The sequence below is a fragment of the Melanaphis sacchari genome, unplaced genomic scaffold, assembly GCF_002803265.2.
Source record: "Melanaphis sacchari strain LSU unplaced genomic scaffold, SCAv2.0 Contig395_pilon_pilon, whole genome shotgun sequence".
Classification (NCBI taxonomy): Eukaryota; Metazoa; Arthropoda; class Insecta; order Hemiptera; family Aphididae; genus Melanaphis; species Melanaphis sacchari.
Window position 1 is genome coordinate 631,151 of NW_020271251.1, and position 21,723 is coordinate 652,873.

Consider the following 21,723-nt stretch of genomic DNA (forward strand, 5'->3'; position numbering starts at 1 on the left):
TGTAAAATTTACATCACGCGTTATATCTGAATTATCAAAATCGTTTATTACTTTAATTTTTTTAAAGAACTCAGTCATTTTAGTTAGGTGATCTTTTTGAGGGGTAATATTTTTATATGGATTGTTGAAAATATTAAATAATTCATGCATACTATTAATAAAATTAATTGTTGGTAGCGCACTAGTAGGCAAAATTCCAGAATTCATTGCTAAACACATACGTGCAGCTACACTGGCACTGAATATTTGTGTTGCTGGGTTGACTTTAATTTCATCAAAAGACTTTGAATGAATATGCTTGTATGTAAATTTCAAATCAAGATCACAGTTAGAAATACTACAATTGAAATACATGTCTAAATATTTTTTTTCCACAACCTCATCATCAACATGGAGAGAATATTTAAAGAACATATCACAAGTAGTTCTCAAAAGAGTGGACGGGTTAAAAATATATGTTATTCTTTGATCATCGACATCAAAATATGGCTCATTAGAAAAAACATTCATTACTTTGGAAAAATTTATAAATTCTTTTGACTGATTAGATATAAAGACTCTAACGTTAAGATTAATATTTTTAAGTTGACGAATAATAGAGAAAACTATTGAAATTAAATTGTTGACAGTACAGCTAGACAGTAAATAATACGCAATTTTTTGCTTCCACTTAAAATTAATACCTCTAATCATAAAAACAAGAGCTTGTCTTGCTTTATCAAAAGTTTTATGTGAACCCAATTGATTGAACCCGATTATACGATCCTTAGAAATATTATAAAAAAAATGTGATTGAATAGACATTTGATCTACATAAAGAACACAATCTAAAGCATTCAATTTAAAATTACTAATTTTAAGCTTTATAAAATTAAATACAAAATCATTTAGACCTGGTTTCATGTCATATTGATGAATAATTTTTTTCAGAGTTTTTAAAGATGGAAGCTTAAATGATTTTTTAATTAAATTTAAGATTACTGGATCAATAAAATATAATATCAAAGCGAGCTGTTTTTTTGAATACTTATCTTTTAAATACTGTTTTATATTAGCTTTATTGTTATTTAACAAGTTATTTTTGACGAACATCAAAAGTGATGGTGTTAAATATTGTTCACATAATTGTACAAAGTGTTCTGCTGTACTTGATTCTTGCTGTGAATGTTTTTTTGGAGTTCTGACAAAAAGAGAATTAGGAATTTGAGCACCTGAACGACCCGTTTGAGTTGACTCTGCAGATACTGCAGTTTCTGATGCATTAGGCCGCCTAATAAAGGTATCTAAAATAAGTGTGGAAATAATAAATTGTATTAACAAGTAATAATCAATTACATCATTAAATTATTTGTTTTAATCATTGTACATACCAGGTATTGAACACTGAGAATAATTAGTCAAAATATTTGCGCGTATTAGTTCATCCATAACGTTTCATGCAGTTAAATAGAATTTTTATGAATTTTTTGCTGTTATGCAATAAATTATACAGACACCAGTGTTAATGTATAAACAAATTTGAATTTGCAGTTTTATAAAAACATAAAATACATTTTATTAAATAACATAGAACGTGGTTTTGTGATTAAACTCAAACGGTTTAAATATTTGTCATATTGTTCCATTGGATTTAATAAACAAACGAAATTGAAATTCGGATGGATCAATAGGAGAACAGTGTCACCATTCTCGGGGAAAATAAATTATAATATTTGTACATTCTTTAATAACGCTGTAACTCACGACTTAAGATATATTATTGTTATGCGTATATTATTATTATGCAATGTTACTTAAATGGTGGCAAAAATTCTAATCTCGGTGAACATTGGTTGGTGCGATTACAGAATTATTCTGTGGTACAATAACTAGTTTATCAGATACCTAACTAACAACACTGTTGTAAACATTATTGATATTGTAGTACCGCCACTGGTTGAATAAATATACCGCCAATCACTCACCAGAACGTTTCATTCTATCTTTGTTTTGGTGAAAACGAATTCTCCCGAACCCGAAGTCGATGAATTCATAATACTTCAATCGATCCGTGGACCATAGTAAGAGACCATCCACAATTCAAACTACTGAATATGTCCGGTGCCTCTAATTCTGTTGACGGTATGGATCAGAGACCATTGCGACGCACCTACCCGACGGTACGGCCGAACGTCCCTAAGGCAATTCCAAAAAAACATAATTCAGACTGTTTTGATTGCCGAACCAACGCGCTATTTCCTATAATCCCCATTTGTACTCAATGGCGCGGTCTATTTTTTTTTAATTAAATTACACAAAAATAATACTTATATTTTTTGTTTCAACTCTGTTACAAAGTTGTGCTTGATTTTTTTTATACTAAGGTTTTAGTAAATATATTTTCGTTTTTGATTATAGACGAAAGAAGTGGCATTTGCCATACGTACAAATGTCGCTTACAAAAGCAATATGGATGACGACTGTCCAGTACAAGGTCGTTCAATCTCATTTAAGACTCAACAATTTTTACATATCAAGGTACCTACAACATATTATATTCTTATTTATTTATTTAGTATTTTCTATTTAATGTTATTTATTACAATACTATGGCTAATGAAATTTAGGACGAAAAACAAATATATACGCAGTGCCGTGTAAAATGTAATCGATTTATGGATTACCTATGTAGGATAAAGTAATTAACTGTTAAATAAGTTTTTTTTATTAAAATTATTGTTTGTTATTGGTACAGAAAAAAATAATAATATACTGCTCGTTGAATAAAAAAAAATAATTTTAATTTTTCAATTTATCGAACAAATAAAATGTATTTTATTGACATTTTGAGTACCTACTTAATAATTATTATATATCTCATACTTACATAAATGTTGTTAACATGGTATTAATATTTAATAATAATAGTATTGTTGTTTTAAATATTTAAAACGTCATGACATAGAATAGTTGAATTGTTTTCTATCAAATTAACACTATTTTGTTTACTTATTTATCATATTCATTTTTTAGATACTTTTAAATATCTTAAACAATTTAGTACTATTACCTTACCTACTCGTGAAATAATAGTTTTAAAATATATAAAATGTTTATACTTTATATTCATTAATGTTTCATAAATCTGTATTTACACATCATAGAATCATCATTATATACAGCTTAAAGGGCTATTGAGGTCCAACGCTGCCATCACAAACTTATTCCATTCTTCTCTATTGTACGCTATGTCTATCTGAGCCCTTTCTTGAAATACTTTTAAATCCTTCACGACTAAGTCCCTCTATCTTGTTCTAGGCCTACCATACATCATACAATATATCTACTACCTATTTAATTTTATTAATTTAGATCATATCTTGTTTTTACTAGGTATTATAATTTTTTTTTTTATTAACCATTAAAATTTTAACTAAACATTTAATCTGATATGCTTATATACTTGGAAACTTATACAATTTCATAAAAGCTTATTGTCTATAGGTGTAAAAATATGCATAGGTTTACTTTTAAATATAAATATTTTGACAAAATATTAAGTGTATCTACTTAAAAGTTATTATAAGTAAGATATCTGTTGCAATCATGTTATGTCATTTTAATATATTTGATTTTTAATAAGGTACATTTCTTTCAAAATGTCATAATCTTTATACTGTTATTGTAATATATTCAATTGTAAACATTTTTTATTTTACTTATCTAGTAATTTATAATTAGTTATAATTCGATATTATAAATCATAATGTTTATTTAAAATATTTTTGTCTTAAGAGGAACAACAGAACAGCTGCGTTTTAATACACAAAAGTATAATCTTATGGTTCTTATGAGTTAAAGTTTGAAATTTACTTAAACAATTTTGAAGAAAAATTGTTTTAATAAGGTGACTTTTGAATATTTTTATTAAGTAGTTTAGAATTAATAAATTCAGCAATATAACATTTACTTTTATCACATTTTTATTCTTGGAATGTATAAAACTATCAGGGAATTAATGAACCCTAATAGATTTGCTAGTCTCGATTTAGATATTTAGATCATAGGTATAGCACATGATTATACAGTATTATAGTTTAATTAATTTATAATATATATATATATTATATATCTAAATATCTAACACTCATTAATGCAAATATTCCGGATGCTTAGCACCATGTAAGTACTTAAACATGATCATGGGCGTCCCTAGAAAGGAGCAAGACGAGGCACTTGCCTCCCCCCCCCTAGAATTTAAAATTTGTTTTTCTAATTGTAATAATTTAATGTTATACTGACAAAACATGTAATGTACTAAAAAAAAATCTTTATTTATTTTTTAAATTAATTTTGCCCCCCCTCTTAGAAAAATGTTTGGGGACACCCATGAACATGATTAAAAATTTAAATTTTCATTAAGTAAATAAAATCTTTGATTAAATAATATATTCAATGTATTTTGAATTATATACATATATTTACAAGATATATTGAATGAATTATAATATTTTTTTTGTATAGTTATTAATTTATAAATTTAAATATTAATCATTAATGACTTATTTAATTTTAAAACTGAAAGAATTATTTTTTATTTTTATTTTTTTAGTTTTAACGAAATATTTTTTTATTATATAATAAATAATTTAAACCAATTTATTTTAGATTTTAACTAATTATTTTTTATAAAAAAATTTTAAAATTAATTTAAATGCATATTCGATTATTGGAGTAATTCTATATACTTATCATACAACTATACAAGATGTACTTAAAACAGTGTTGGGTAATAAATACTAATGACATAACAATTAACAGTAATGCATTAAAATAACTGTAATAAGAATATTATTTGTATTGCGTTACCTATGTAATTTAAATAAGATTGTTTGCAAGTAACGTAAATATAATAAAGTTATTTTTTATTAAGCAATTCCTAAAATATAATGGTGTAAAGAGTATAATATAGTATAAGGTAGTGTTTCTCAAATTATTAACGCATCCTAACGCTACATACTATCGTCGAGGTTGGTTCCACTATGGATGTAATGGCACTAGAGTTAACGGGGTCATGGGAAAATTTTTTGAGTATTGTCGAACGGACTTGTCGGCCACTGCGATTGACGATTGACGACATCCAAAAATAACCATCCTATTGAAGGTATATTATGAAGAAATATTATCAACAATAGAAATTGTTTTATATAATTTTAATAAATAAAATATTGTGAATTCAGTAAAGTCTCAGAATAGTCAAAACCACTATCTGCGGGGTCTTAATTATGATTTTAAAGCACGGGACCCAGGGAAACCTCCCTGCCCTTGAGCCGTCACTGGGCCATAGCTGGGTATTGCGTAGAGATGCGTAGATGAACCGATTTTCATCGTTCCACGACGTGTTCCCTTGCTAAATCAGAGTAAATAATTATACTTTTTCTGTTTATATGGGTTATTGATTGATAGTTGATATATATCAAAAAAGTATCTAACATTCTAACGTATTTTCTAACCAAATTAAACTATTAAATATTATACCTAGTTATTTCATTACACAATGGTTTTCGAGTAATAAGTAAAAATGTAAATAATTTTTATTCGTAACTTACCCAACACTGTTAATGAAAAATCCATCATGATTAATTTAAAAATTATAGTATAAAGAAATAGATATTTGCTTAGTTGAAAAACATACGAGTATGTAAAATTATTAGCTTATTTTATACTTATGTTTCAAAAATTATACTCCTATTACTATCTCTTTTTTTAGGACTTGGACAAATTCAACTATTTTTATTATTAATGTATATTTACTTTTTATAGTTTCATTCTTTTTGATTAAATATAGTGCTTTTTGTAATTTAAGTAGTAAAGCAATCTTAGTAGAAAATAGATATTACAATATAGTTTTATAATAAATTATAATTAAAAATAATTTTTAATTTTTATTTATTGTTACAGGAAAAGTATGATAACAACTGGTGGATAGGTCGTCTGGTGAAGGAGGGTTCTGATCTGGGTTATATACCATCCCCTACCAAAATTGAAATCATGCGTATGATTGATCAATCACCAGGTTCAATCAAAAATTCGACATCTTCAAACTTGGGTAATTTTCCAATAATACTATATTTACTGTCTATTGTTTAGTTTTTAATAATAAATGGTGAAAACAATTTCTTGAAATAAAAATATATTTTGTTTGTATGTGCATATTTATGAATAAGCAAAATATTACTATGATAAAGTATAATATTTGTTAATTATATTTTTTAAATATAAATACTATAATATTTTAAGCTAATTTACATATTCCTAGCATATCTGTTGACTATATTTTTCTGTATTATTTCTGGTCAATAATTTGCATACAGCTATTTTTTAAATGTATGTGTTTATCTCCTTCTATTTATTTTATTTTAATTTGACTGTACACTTTATTAACAATTTTGAATAATACTTCTGTAATTTTCATTGATATAATATATAAATATTATGAATGTAGATACTGTAAATAATTAAATATTAATTATTTAAAAATGTCACCCTCCCACCATTATATATATATATATATATTTAAATTTTCTTTTAATTAGATGCCTATATAATACTTAACAACTAATTGAAGAAAAAAAAATGAGAAATTTTAAACTTTAACTAGGTCAAATAAAATTTAAATTGCTATTAACTAGAATAAGAATTAATGCATTCAATAGTTAGAACAATAATATTAGTTATACAAATATGGAAAAATATTTATTAGATGACATACCTATTGAGTTATTACTGATTTTACAACTCTGCTATAACTAGATATACTTATTTAGAGGAGATTGATATAGATTGTCTTATTGTTCTTTGATTTTATGTTTTTTCCTGTAACTAGTCCAACTTTTGTATCTCTTTAAATTCATTTTTCTAATTCTTTATCATTCAATGGTTTTTATTCCAAAGTTACCAGAATTCAGTCAATTCAAAAAATGATTAAAATAAAAGATCATGTACTAGATACTCATGTATTTTATATTTTTTCAAAAATATAATTATATTTATTGAAAATTTTACTGTATAAATGTTAATTCTATTATTTTCTAATTGTGGTAAAATTTTCAAAATATTTTGAATTTTTTTGTGTTATTTATAGACAATTTACATTTTTAATTTTTCAAATATCAGTGAAACAAATGTTAGCTTAAAAATTTAATACAATGTTTTTCGTATACTAAATAAAAAGTATTGAAAATACATAATCACAATATTTTCCTATTTATGTTTAATGTAATGTTAGAATTTTAGCAAAATTCGACAAAATAGCAAACATTTTCAAATTATTTCATAACTATAAATTCCAAAAAAAAAAATTTTTTGCTAAAAATTTAAAAATCTAATACAAAATTCTTCTTGAGTTTTCCTATTTATAACAAAATGATAAATTCACCCGAAAATCAGGAATTTTTTATGAATATTTGAAGTTAAAATGAACTATTTCTGTTATAATGTTGTATTCTAAAAATAAATAACTGTAGATACTTGAAATTTTTATCAAATTTTAATATTATAATTTTCTAAATATTTTGACACTTTTTGAACCATATGTAGAAATTTGAATTTGAATTTTTTTTTTTCTATAAATGTCGATAAAAAAAAAAATGTCTAGTAATTGATAATTTCGTTTTTAGAATAAAAATGTGTTAGTAAAATTCTATACATAGCTACTGTTGTCAGTGGAACTCTCCGTGTAATATTAGTATAATACCCACCTTCCAATATGAAAGATGCTCAATTGGATTATTAAAACTTTAAATATGTGTTCTTATTGATACCATTCATATTAAACATACATTAAACTATTGATTCATTCATACGTCAAATACATTATCTTTGATATTTAATAAAATGAGTGAAACACATATTATATTTAAATTACCTATATTTAAACATATTTCTTTTAATTCTGACGCAAGTTTCCGTAAAACTATAATATATATATATATAGTTATATATAGATTTATACTATATAGGTATTCAAATAATTATTTTTATTGTTTCTAAAATCTATTAAAATATTTAAAATAATTTCTCAATTATTGATTATTTTATGTTTTTATTTTCTAACCAAAGATGGTAGTCCTACTGGGGGAAGTGGTCTAACAATTCCAACTGTAAAAGTTAAAAGAAACATTTTTTCCAAGAAACAAGATATTTCATTCTCACCTTACGATGTTGTTCCTTCGATGAGACCAATCGTGATTGTCGGACCATCTTTAAAGGGATATGAAGTGACTGATATGTTGCAAAAAGCTTTATTCAACTTTTTGAAACATCATTTTGAAGGAAGGTAACATAAGCTGATACAGTTTATCTTGTATAGTTCAATAAATAATTTGTAGTTATTAGTTATTAGTATTACACTTGAATAAATCCATGTAATCAAAGATCATATCATGTAACATAAAAATTAACGAATCTTATATTTTTTACAGAATCATTATTACTCGCGTAATAGAGGATATATCCTTGGCTAGAAAGTCCGTCTATAATAATTCGTCGAAAACATATAAACTTGGATCGCAATCGCATGTATTAGCTTGTGTGGAACAGGAAGTTGAACGGATTTTTAAACTTGCTCAAACATTACAAGTAGAAATATATTCTAATCTTATTTTAAATTACATAATTTAATTATAATTGAAACTTCTTTGAAATTTTTTAAAAGCTTGTTGTTTTGGATTGTGATACCATTAATTATCCATCGCAATTAGCAAAAACGTCTTTGGCGCCAATCATAATATACTTAAAAGTCTCACCAGAAGTAAGTGTATTTGTACTATACCTTTAAATAAATTCGATTGCTTTACAAAAAGTAGAAGAAACTGTTATTAATTATTTATAAATTATCACAATAGACTGAAGAAGTTGCTTTACACAGATTATTTTGTATACTGTAATTTAGACATCGATTGTTAGGCATACTAAATATTTTTTTTATCCTTCTAGTATTTAAAATCAAAAATTTAATAGACCTATCTGACCAAATAGTGAATATATTTATTTATTTTTTTTATTTATTTAATCCATATACTTATAATGTATTATCAGTATTATATAAAACAATTATTAACTATACATAGTAATAATTGTTACTATATTTTACTCGGGTTTTTACTTAAATTATATTGTATTCACTAAAAAAAATGAATAATCCACAAAATGCTCGTTTATTTCCTATAACTTTAGTGTTATGTTAAAATAACTTTTATTTTGAATTATATTTATGTAGGTATAAATATATATTTTTTTCGATAATTAAATTTAACGCACAAATAAAAAAAATGAAAGAATAAACCTAGATTTCAAAATCAATAAGATTAAATTAAATAAATCACAAATAAAATGTTGGGAATTTAGGAATTATTCAATATAGAATAACATCGTATAAGGATTACAATTATGACTAGAATAATGTATATGCATTAATGCGTAACGGGTCTAAACAAAATCGAGACAGTAATGAAGGTGCATGAAATAACAAAATACAAACAATAATAATTTTTTTTTTTTTTAATGACCTTAGAATGTGATATAAATTCAAATTAATATTAAATAATTAAATTATATTGACGATAACATACATTTTTAGACTGTTAAAATGTATATTTAATACATAGAAAGCATTATTTTTTAATTAGTAAACACATATGGAATTCAAATACATTTTTAATTTATACTTTATTGTGTATACAGATACTACTAAAGTTAATTAAAAAGCGAGATAAGTCACAATATCGACATCTCCCTGTTCAAATGTTGGCATCTGAAAAGTTGGCTCAATGTTCACCAAAATTGTTTGACGTAATACTAGATGAAAGTCGGTTAGAAGACGCATGTGACCATATGGCTAGGTTCTTGGAGTCTTATTGGCGAGCAACACATCCATTCGAAACCCAGACCTCTACTAAGCAGCAAATATTTACGAGACCGATTGAAAAATTGCCAAATACGTTATCCACGTTAATGCCGAAGATGAACAATTGCTCTCTGTCAGGTAAGTTACAACTATTTTACTCGTTGGTATTGAGAGTAAACGTATTCGTCGGTTAATCAACTATATATATCAACTACCTAGAATAATTTACAACAATGTATAAGTAAGTATTATAATATCTACAATTTAACGGAATATTGTTCATACTTCATTAATTATCAGTACAAATCTTTACTGTAATACCTATAGATAATTTAGTTAAGCATAAATTTCGGCTCTTGTTATGGGGTAAAAACGAAATAACTTCCGATTCTAAACAACGCTACGATTATGAGTTGCGATGACCCGATAAGCCTTCTACACGATCAAAAAAACTAAGTTTTGTTCGTTGAATAAAAAAAAAAAATGTGTTGTTATCTCGAAAATTAAAAATATTTTACTTATACCACTAGGCTATCTGCCTGTCTACATGGTTCCTAATTTAGCGATGGCGAAATATCGTAAAAACAGTTTCGTTGTAGAAGTCGCAACGGACGGTTTCTGTCCATTATGCTCGTAAATTTTATGTTTACAGAGTATATACCAATGGCCCAGAGATCCTGTGAGCGTAGTGGATACGACGGTTTTCCGCATCATGATCAAAAAAGAAAGGAGAATGATGCGTCACTTACAGCCGCCGCCGCGTATAAGCCGTGTGATCGAGAAATGCAGCGACAGAGTTACCGCGATAGCGTAGGCCAGCACCACGACCGCCAGCTACTGCTGCGGCCGTTTGATGTCAATCGTTCTCGGCCGCAACGCGATTTCGAAGATCGGCACAGTGACGATCGCGGTGGCCTGCTACATCAAAGCCGTGTCCCGCCGCCGCGTTGTCACGAAACTCGGCACATTGGTATCGCGCATCAGCTGCAGCGTCAGGATGAATCCTATCCGCGTCGGCTCGAGCAGCAAAATCGCGATCAACAGCCGAAGCAGGATCAACGCGATAAAACGAAACGGCGTGAGCGACACGTGACATTCGCTTTTTCTCACTTACACCGTGATAACGAGTAGACGGACAACCGTGTACCAGGCACGACTGTGACGGTTTTGTCTGGTGGCCAGTATAGGTAGTTACTGTAGTTAGTCATTTGTGTCAAATACGATCGATTCCTCCCCCCCCCTTAGCGTTTGACCGTATCTGACTGTGGATAATCGATGTTTTAGTTGAAAACTATTTTTTATTTGATTACTTTTTTGCATCTTCCGCCCCCGCATTTATGAGATGCTTCTTAGGCGTGTGCGTTCTAGCGCTTTTTCCGTTTCTCGACTCCCTTAAAGATTACGGTCTTTAGTGTGTGTTTTAGATCGTATTTCATAAAACAACTTTCGTTTATTTCGCGGTGTCAATTCTAGTGTTCACGACATTAATCATCGTTTCTTCTAGGATTCCTGAGTATTCTTTGTTATCAGATAATATTGATATATTTATCGTCAGTATTGCGCAGGTAATATATCAATTTTTCATCCATTTATCTTTAGGTACTCTCAATCGATTTGTTTTCGTATTATGTCTATGAGTTCTTGGATACTTGCTTTAAATATTTTGGGTGAAAGAATGCATCTCTAAATTACTGATTTTCTTATAAAAATACAAAAGATTCTTTCTTATTTATTACTTCTACTGTTATAAGTTGTGACAGCTGTTACATTTTTTTATAGTTCGTAAAACAACTTCTTTATTATCTATACTAATCCCTTTTAGAACCCTAAACATCATTTACTAACGCTTTTTCTATATCCACAATTGCTAATTGCTATGGATTATATTGTAGTTATATCATTCCTCATTATTTTATCAATTATTATTACATTAAAAGCTAATATTCCTTCCTTTGTCTTCGCAGTCCTCATATTCTCATAATATAGTTTTGATCTTAATTTCCATTCTTTTGAACATAATTGTTAGTATTTACTATTTTAAACACGTATATAAGTATGCTAATTGTACGATACCTACTGATCGTATTTTTTCGTAGTATTATGTACTTTATTAAGTCTAAAGACTTAAAGTATATTATCTGTGTTTCATATAATATCCTTGGTGAAAAAAAACGCATTGTTTAAATCTTTAAGAACTTTTTTCAAAAGTTTTGCTGGACTTTGACAAATTCTTTTGGCTTTTTTGGTTTTTAGATTTTTAATACTTTATCAACATTTTTCCATTTTTTTAGTTACCTTTTTAAACAGGTGAACAAAAAAAAACTAATAGTAAATTCTGATCTTGACTAATATGGTTTGAAAAACATATAATAATAAATAAAACCAGGTTTTCTCTTGTTTTTTACTATACCAAATATTATTTATTTATTTTTTGTAATGAAACAGATCTTATTCATATTGTTATACACAGACACACCATGTAACTGTAGAAGTCGTCTCTGTATGATAAAATGAGTATAAAATAAACATAATATGCAAAATACATATTCTATAAATGATAATTCAAGGATAAAAAAAACATAAAATATTTTGAATACGTTACCATGAATTTGATTCATGTTTTTTTACTTCATAAAAAATTATAAACATTTATGAAAAATTCACATTTTTAAACTTTTTCCGAACAAATTGAATTATTATTTTTTATCATGAATTATAAATAACAAATAAATGTATATTATATTTGCTGTAGCAAGTAGGATAACATTTTTGCAGTTTGTTATCAAACACTGTGTAACCGAATAATAACTTTGTACCTATTTATGACTTAACTCGTACAAAACCAACCTAGCGGTTGAAAAATCTACAACAAAATACATTTTAAGCGTTACCATGGCACCATGCCTTTAATATTTTAAATCATTACATTTTTATTTATTAAATAAAGTATATAATTAAACATAATTCATAAAAATGATCCAGGTTAATTTACTTTTTGATTATATCACATCGATATTAACAAGTATTATTTTTCAAATATTATTTTCCAATCATATTTTCTGTATTTTTTAATTTTTTAATTGTAGAACAACCTTTTGAGTTAGATCAAAATAAAAGTATGTATATAAATGTATTGAATGAACTTAGATCATTAGAAAAATACCATAAATCAATTTTGGATATCAAAGAACGAATAATTAAAGCAGATATGGTGTTCAAAAATTTAGGAGTTAATAAAGAAAAATTAGACAGTAAAATGAACAATATTATTAATTCAATTTTTGCATATAAAATGTATTCTATTGTGTTAATTAGTGTTGAAATTAATTTTTAGATAATTTTGTATATTACAAAGAGCCATTTATCTCTCAACCAATAAAATCAATGGAACTAAAACTAAAAAAAAACAAAGCTATTATTGAATCAAAACAAAAAATATTAAATGTATTAAATACAACACATTTATTTCTAAGGTCATATTATTGTATCAATATATTAAAATATTAACTGATTTTTAATTTTTAATTTATTATAGACTATCGAAAAGAAAAATCAAAGGAGAAATTGAACAAAATAAACTTATGTTCCTTGAAATTAAAAATGCGTTAGATACATCATTAAACGTACAAAATAAATTGCATTCACAAAATACCATAAATGAGACAAAAGTATTCTAAAAAATTCAATAATTTTTTCATTAATTAATTCAATTTGATTTCATTACAATCTGTATAGAAAATTAACCTCAGATAATAAACTTCTACGCACAGCGGCAGCATCAAGTGTGGCTAATGCCATACTCTTTGAATCATCACTTAATTATTCCAATAATTCCCTAATTTGTTTAAATTTTACTAAAGTTAACACGGTCAAGCAATTTTTCTTTTGCGACCATTCGTCTAAAATAAAAACAGACCTAACCAATTTAATCGACTAATAAAAGGTTTTATCTGACCAAACTGAATAAAAATTTATCGTTGTTTGAAATTTATATACTCTTATATGAGACATATAGCATAATTAAATACTATTTGCTATTAAATAATTAATAATATGATTTATGATTAAGGTTGTCAAGTTAACAATAAATACCAAATCAAATAATCATTTATTAAATTTTATTAAATAAACATTTTAAAACAATTTCATATTATGTCTTCATCAGTTTAAACACCAAATTAAATGCCTTAATTTATCTAATAAAACTTCATGTATTTAAATTCATAAAGCTTAATTTTAAAAACTAACAAAGTACAATACGTTAGATTTTTATTTCATATTCAGTTTGAGAATACTCAAATTTTGTTTAAATTATAAATGCAATTATCTGATAAAATTCATTGTTAAACAAATAAAATAAAGTTAATAATGGTAATCATATTGTTTATAAAAACAAAAGTTGTGAAGTACAATAATAAACCAGGTGTCTTAATACATAATATTTAATATTCAACTTAGTTTTAGTTGGATATTAATTATTTGTATATTTATACATTTAATTTAACGTTTAATTACCAGATTATAGAAATGTTAGTACAGATTAATTCAATTGAAAGTCAATTAAAAAAACGAGTTACTGATTTTAAGTTAAGTGTTTATGAACTAGATACAAATATTAAGAAAGTTTCGACAGAAATTCTTTCAAATTTTGAATTTAAAAATAATGAAAAGTATAATAATTGGTTTTTAAATAATAGTACAAATAATCATAAGCGTATTTTAATTATTTTCCTAGAGAATATATGAAACAAAATTTCAGTAAGGATATAATAAATTCTGATTTTAGTTTTTTCAATATGTATAATGAAGTAAGGACAAATATTGATTCTCTTAAACAAACGAGCGTATTGATACCGTTAAACTCGTTCACACATAGTAAGTGAGTCAATTTTCTTGGCTTATTAACACTAATACTTTTAACAATTTTATTATTGACACTAAAATGTTGACTTAAGATTTTACATTCCAGAAGTCTATTATACGATGTTAATTGGGCTGATTTTTTAATAACTCATAATCTTGCGAATGAAACAGTTCTTATCGATTTACAACAGGTAATAATTAGTTTTTCTTAATTTAGAGTTGATTTAAATTTTAACTATAAAATCAGGAAAATGGAATTTTAAGTTTTAATTTTCACCAAAATCTATGAAATATTTTTCAACTCAAATAAAATATTTGATTTTGATAGAACATCTAATAATTTGCATGTATATATTTCGTATTAAAGCCTAACATTGTTTCTATTAATCTATGAAATATTTTATAATGGTCGTATTGTGTACCAAGTAGATACATAACTTTTATTATAAGTAGTAGGTATATTAAATTATTGTTAAAACAAATATATTTAACAATGTAAGTTATTAATTTTTAAGTTATCCTGCAACATTTTTTAAATATTAACCATATTAATATAAATTTGCTTTAGAACTGCAATACACTGACTTCTTTAAATATGTTAATGAACAATATACATTTTGCTGAACAAGAGATTATTGCAAGTAAGATTTCCAAAAATCTATTATTCACTAATACTATAACAATATTACTATCCTACCTGTAGTACCTAGTTTTAACTCATAATAGGTATTTACCTATCTATTTAATTTACTCTTGCGTAAGATATCTAGTCAAGTAAAAAGGGTCGTCCATACAGTTTTCAAAACATTTAATTCAATAATCATCACATATGAGTACTTGGACGAAATTTATAAAAAAAATAGCTCACATTTTTTAAATCAATTTGAAACTTTTTGATAAATGTGTACAATTTATTATTTTAATAATATAATTTAATCTATGCTCGAAAAAAATGCCTTTAATATTATTATCATGAAAATACTCATTTAAAAATTAATTAAAATGGTGATTTTTGACCATAGATTAGCCATTGTACAAGGGTCGCCAACAGTGCTCATTTTAAATTTACAAAATTAATAAAACTTTTGGCTAATTGCTCATTTACACATATTATATAACTTAATATTCTAAAAACAAAAATAATATTTACCAAAATCTTTTTACTCAAAAGAATTTAAAAATTTTAAACAGGTTTTCTTTTATTACTTATATTTAACAAATGTTACCAGAATAAATAAAAATACTGATTGTACAAATGTTTAGCTAAAATATTTCACATATATAAATTCATATTACAATGGCAATTTAAAATAGTGATTTTCAATATAATGTTTGACTAAATCGATAATTAATTTAATCATATTGTCGACGTCTTAAGTAAGATTCATAGGTGGAACTAGGATAACATAAATAGGTTTATCATTTTTAGAATATTTAAGATGATACCAAGTTTTCTCATAATTTACAAACTTTAACAATTATTAGTCAATTATATTTGTTATTACTTATTATGAATAATAGAAATAAATACCTATAACCTATTTTGAACCATTGACATATCCTTAATTACTTACTCATACGTATTTCTTCAACGAACATATAGCCGAAAGTTTATTTTATTTAGTTTCAATTTATTAATGTAGTTAGTACTACCTGTCATAATTTATATGCATATGGATAAACAGGTTTTATTTTTTTGTCTTCCAAAGTTATAATATTCTAAACATATATTATCATTTTTATTGGATTCCTTCCAAAGTTCCAAAACATAATTTTTGGTGTATTTAAAAGTCTAGATAATAATTTTAATAATAGAAATAAGAAAAATGTTGAAAGGACATACACTTTCGTGAGAAGGTGAAAACCCCCATACAAATGTGTCTTCTTCATTATATTATTAAGAATTTTGTTTTTATAAGTAGGTTACCTATAATTGTTATTTAATCATGTTTTAACTTTAAAATATAAGAAGTAAATATGAAATTTTATTAACTATAATACTATAATACAGGGGTCGGCAACCTTTTTAACCACACGGGCCATTTTTTTTTTCAATTGTTCATCAAGGGCCACATTAAAAAAAAAAAATTACATATTATGATATAATACTTATAATTGTATTGCTATTATGAAACAGTTAGATTAGATTTTATTTATAAAGGAAAAAGAATTATATAATATTGAAAATTATATGAAAAATGTTATTGAACAAAAGTAAAACACAAAAATTAACTACCTTTGTGCGGGCCATTAAAAATTGCTCTGCGGGCCTCGGGTTGCCGACCCCTGCTATAATATATCATATGCATTTTATAAGTACTATAATATGGTTCTATATGCCTATGTATTATTATTATATAATTGATATTTATCTATATTCTATAGAATGTTTAAAATAATAGTTAACTTTGAACAGATATTTACGATTATTTTAATCCAAGAATATTGTTATTAACAATGATATTGTATATGTTAATATTATGAATTATTATTTTCTCTATGTTATTAAATTTAAATTTTATTGTAAAAGGTAAAAACCACCAAATATTATTTACCATACCTATTGTTTTTATTTTAAATTAAAAGATAAAAGCATCAAATAATTAGGTATGTATCTATATTCTAAATATTCTTGTTTAAGTGTTAAACTATAAGGTAAAAACAACAAACTGTACCTATTATTTATATTGTAATTTCATGTTGCTCATCGTATTTATCAAAGTTTTATCAATTGTTAAAACTTCAATAGATAGGCAAGCAAGGGCGCCCATATGTGAGGCAAGGGAAAGATATGTCCCGCTCCTAGAAAATTTTGAAAAATTGTTTACACGAGATCTAAAATGAATGGAAATAGACTTGATGGATTATGCATGATAAGCGTACATAGGGAACAAATTAATGATAAAACAAATGAATATATATAAAACAAGTAATAAATATATTTGGTATTAAAAAAAAAATTACAATTTTTATCTGTAAATTAATATTTTAATAAATTTATGTTATTATTTCATAATCTTCCAGTTTGATATATAAAATATAATAGTATAATGTTAAATTGTAAACCCCTTCCTATCTCATGGACATAATTAAAATGTTGTCCCCTCCCCCTTGAAAATTTTTCTATGGGCGCCCTTGTAGGCAAGCAACTAATAGCTAAATGTAATTGTTGATGTTTAATTTACAATTAATAATTAAATGGTTGTAATTAAATATCTTCTATTTTAATTTATTAATTGTTAATTAAGTTTTAAATATTATAATATACAAAAACAATTTGTAGATTTAAAAAATGCTTCTTGCTTTGTTAATAATGTTCTATCAAAACGGGATCTAAACACACAAGTTCTAAAAAAGTTAAATGACGAATTGTTTGAATCGAAGAAGAGAAATAAACTCATGATGAATGTTTATCAAGATAATGATGACTTAGAAATTAAATATATTAAAAATATTCAGTAAGTACAAATAAAATATTAAATTATTATTATATAAAGTATGTCGTACAATATTTTACTTGCATTTCTATTAAATCAAGATATTGTATGGGTTACCTACTTGAATATTTTTATTATTTTTAGAGATTTATCCCCCAGATTAAATACGTTAGTCAATAATTTAACCTAATCTTAATTTTTTGGTATAATACAATGTGATAACTAAGGATGTTCACTTCAATTTTTTTCTTTAATAATTAATAACAGTAGTAATATATTTATTTTGCAATATCAAAGCACAACAATTATCATTTTCACATTGCCTAAATTTAAATCGATCAAAAAATATGAACAATACCCTAACTTCTACAGTAACCATAACACATTTTACTTAGGTATTAAAAATACAATACAATTATATTTCCAATATCTAATTTTTCTCAACAAATATTGTAGCTGATAAATAATATTATATGACATTGTAATACTATATCGCATAACTAAATGTAAACGGTAGATCATATTAAGTTTTTATTTAACTATAAATATACGTAAATAGGTAAGTAATATGAGTTGACATAACTATCAATAACTAAATATTTAATTTTTTAATAATTATATTTTTTAAAAATGCAAAAGAAATTTATTAAATCATCTACTTGTCATTTAAATATTCTAAATATTGTATCGATACAGCCATATAGAAAGTACAATTTACAAGTCTAATATTCAATTAACCGTAACAACAAAAAATATCGAAAAGTTGAATGATGATTTACAATGCTTAGATTCATTATTCCAAACAACTAAAAAAAAGTACACAGATCAACTAATGAGTAGTTCATGTTTAGTGAGGTTACGTGACGACAGACAATCTAATAAGGTAAAGTTATAAGTGTTATAACTAAATTATAGATTTATGGTTGTTTATTCTATTATTATTATTATTAAACTAAATTTAATGTAGTGATGATCTACGCACAGACACGTATTATAATACTATTTTTTATAATAACATATTTGATATTATATGTATAGGTATCGATAATGGTCAGTGATGTGCGTAAATTATATGAATATTTGTATTTTTTTCACAAATTTTAAACAAGTTTAATACAATGTGACATTATATTGTAATTTTATAAAACATGTTTTAGACTGATATAGTACAATATTAAATATTAATTATAATCTAAATAATCCCTTTTAGACCTAGATTAGGCCAACTTATAAGTAGATTTATTTAAAAAATATATGATATATATTACCATGTGCTGCCGAAATATGACTTGGCACTTATAGATTTATGTGACCTGATTTAAATTTCTGCGCTTCTATCATGAAAATTTCCTAATATTATATTAAGTACCATGTATTATAATTTATAACTTTTAACTGGCATTTAAAATAATAATGAATTAAAAGCTAATGTATTACTGTATTAGGTATATTTCAATGAAATATATATATATATGAAATAATTTCATATAAATATTTTATTGGTGTTTCTAGTGTAACAATAAATAATAATCTTTAATAATTAACAAAAAAAAAATTTATATTGATTTTTTCATCCCTCTCGTGATTTAAATACTTTTTATAAAGTGTCACCAATAGTCGAGTAAAATATACAGGCACACAGTCAATCTGAACAAAACAAACCTTTTTTTTTCTTGGGTAAAAATACATACAACTATAAGTTTTAGATATCTAAAATAATAAAAAATAATTATTGAACAATATTATAGTTTTTGACAGGCGTTTCAGGAATTCTACATCACCATTGAAAATTTCAAGAAATAAAGGAATATTCTTTTCATGAATTTTCAGTTCTTACCCTAAATGTTGCTCATACTTATTTTGATGTATATGAAAAATTCTAAACACTCCATTGAGTTGGATTTATATTAAATTATTAAATATAATATAATATTATAAATCCATCTAGTACTCCACGGGTGTTAAAATTGTTTAATACTTGAATTACCTTATATGATATATTATCCTATTACCATTAATCAGGTTAAAATTTAATTGTTTTTATTCACTCCTTAAAAATTTGAAATTAATTAAATTTCAGGTGACGTTATTGTATGAAAACCTAAAAAAACTTCAGAACAGACATAAAGAATTATTAACTGAGCAAAAAGAAATCGTCGTGAATGAAATTAAAAAAAAAAAATCGACTTCTGAAGCAATAGTTAAAAATAAATCTAAGGATATTATTGGCTCAAGAAATGTAATTACTTATTATAAAAATAACATAAAAGCATACAAACATTTTATATTACAGTTTGCGGACATTAATGTATCTATAGAAAATGCTATTAAAGGTAAATAAACTTGAACTAGGGTATCTTCTTAGATTAAAAATAATAGTCAAGATTTTTCAATTTCGATATATTTTATAAATATTATTTTTTCAACCCATTAAATTATTTAAAATATACGATTTACTGACATAGTAATATTGATCACATATTAACCTATCTATACTTATATCATTGATTATAGAATAGTCTATTCTATAATCAATGCTTATATTAAGTATAAATTCATAATACCTTCGTCTATACATATTCAATAATCAATTTAAATATTATAAAAAAAAAAATAATTTATCATGATAAGTATAAAAATACATTTTTATGTGCATATGTTTATACAACTAATAAATTTTAAATGTATTTTAAAATTAAATTTCATAAACATTTCATATTTAAGGTTTAGTTCATCAAAATATTTATGGAAAATTAGAACAATTAGAAAATGAAGAAATAGAACTTACAAACTCTATTGTACGTTGTTTTTATTATACTCGCCTACTTTTTACATTTAATTTAAATACATTGTGATTTACATTTTTTTCTTTTCAATCTATATTAGTGACGTCAAAAATCCGGATTTTTGGATATCCGCATATCCGAATCCAAAATTTAATGATCGAATAATCCGAGCAATTCAAATTTTCTATGGATGTAAAATTTACGTCTAACTATGAATTTTAAATTTTAAGTTTTACCGAATCACAGTCTGAAACCTATAAATTAAATAACAAATATTTCAATTTTTAATAAGTAAACAACAATTAGTTCAAAATTTTCGGGTAATTCGCATTCGGATATCCGGATTATCCAAATTGTATTGGAATACGGATATTAGTGACACCATTAATCTAAATAAAATTTGAAATACATTTTTATAATAATGTAGTTAAATTAAATGTAGTACCTAATTTGATTTTAGAAAATGTATACTAACGAAATTGACGAACTAAGTAAAGAAGCTGAACTTATAGAAAATAACTCGAAACGCGATGAATTAAATATCAAGTCTCAAATAAATAATTTGAATGAAAAACTTCAACAAATAACCAGCGCTAATAAAAGCCTAGAAATGGAATTGAATAAAAATAAAGAATAATATCTTGGGTTTCAAATGTATATTTATTGTATTCGATCAATTATAGTTCATAATTTATGGGAATTTCAATGTCTATATTTGATTTTAAATTTTAAATTATAATGCGAGTGCGGA

At 24.9% G+C, this 21,723-nt stretch overlaps 2 protein-coding genes across 2 annotated transcripts; both read left to right on the forward strand.

The window, feature by feature from the left end:
• Nucleotides 1-2,054: 2,054 nt before the first annotated feature.
• On the forward strand, nucleotides 2,055-11,693 carry LOC112597236 (voltage-dependent L-type calcium channel subunit beta-3-like). The gene is made up of 8 exons (XM_025343201.1): nucleotides 2,055-2,159; nucleotides 2,398-2,517; nucleotides 5,941-6,088; nucleotides 8,101-8,317; nucleotides 8,463-8,619; nucleotides 8,696-8,791; nucleotides 9,724-10,024; nucleotides 10,539-11,693. Exons 1-8 carry the CDS (start codon nucleotides 2,094-2,096, stop codon nucleotides 11,015-11,017), a joined length of 1,584 nt encoding a protein of 527 aa, XP_025198986.1. The 5' UTR covers nucleotides 2,055-2,093; the 3' UTR covers nucleotides 11,018-11,693.
• A 1,166-nt stretch (nucleotides 11,694-12,859) lies between these two features.
• Nucleotides 12,860-21,611, forward strand: LOC112597235 (uncharacterized protein PFB0145c-like). Its single transcript, XM_025343199.1, has 13 exons — nucleotides 12,860-12,908; nucleotides 12,973-13,137; nucleotides 13,221-13,359; nucleotides 13,422-13,554; nucleotides 14,405-14,556; nucleotides 14,622-14,765; nucleotides 14,856-14,940; nucleotides 15,318-15,390; nucleotides 18,033-18,207; nucleotides 18,883-19,069; nucleotides 20,267-20,519; nucleotides 20,917-20,984; nucleotides 21,433-21,611. The coding sequence occupies exons 1-13, from the start codon at nucleotides 12,860-12,862 to the stop codon at nucleotides 21,607-21,609; spliced, it is 1,800 nt and encodes a 599-aa protein (XP_025198984.1). The 3' UTR covers nucleotides 21,610-21,611.
• The last annotated feature ends 112 nt before the right edge of the window (nucleotides 21,612-21,723 follow it).

Bases quoted from the DNA above. Each gene is read 5' to 3' on its own strand.
- LOC112597236 (XM_025343201.1), top strand. From the start codon at position 2,094: ATGTCCGGTGCCTCTAATTCTGTTGACGGTATGGATCAGAGACCATTG. The intron at 8,792-9,723 runs GTAAGTGTATTT...TTGTGTATACAG, and splicing joins ACTTAAAAGTCTCACCAGAA to ATACTACTAAAGTTAATTAA. The intron at 10,025-10,538 runs GTAAGTTACAAC...TTATGTTTACAG, and splicing joins GAACAATTGCTCTCTGTCAG to AGTATATACCAATGGCCCAG.
- LOC112597235 (XM_025343199.1), top strand. From the start codon at position 12,860: ATGATCCAGGTTAATTTACTTTTTGATTATATCACATCGATATTAACA. The intron at 13,138-13,220 runs GTAAAATGAACA...ATTAATTTTTAG, and splicing joins TAATAAAGAAAAATTAGACA to ATAATTTTGTATATTACAAA. The intron at 13,360-13,421 runs GTCATATTATTG...AATTTATTATAG, and splicing joins ACAACACATTTATTTCTAAG to ACTATCGAAAAGAAAAATCA.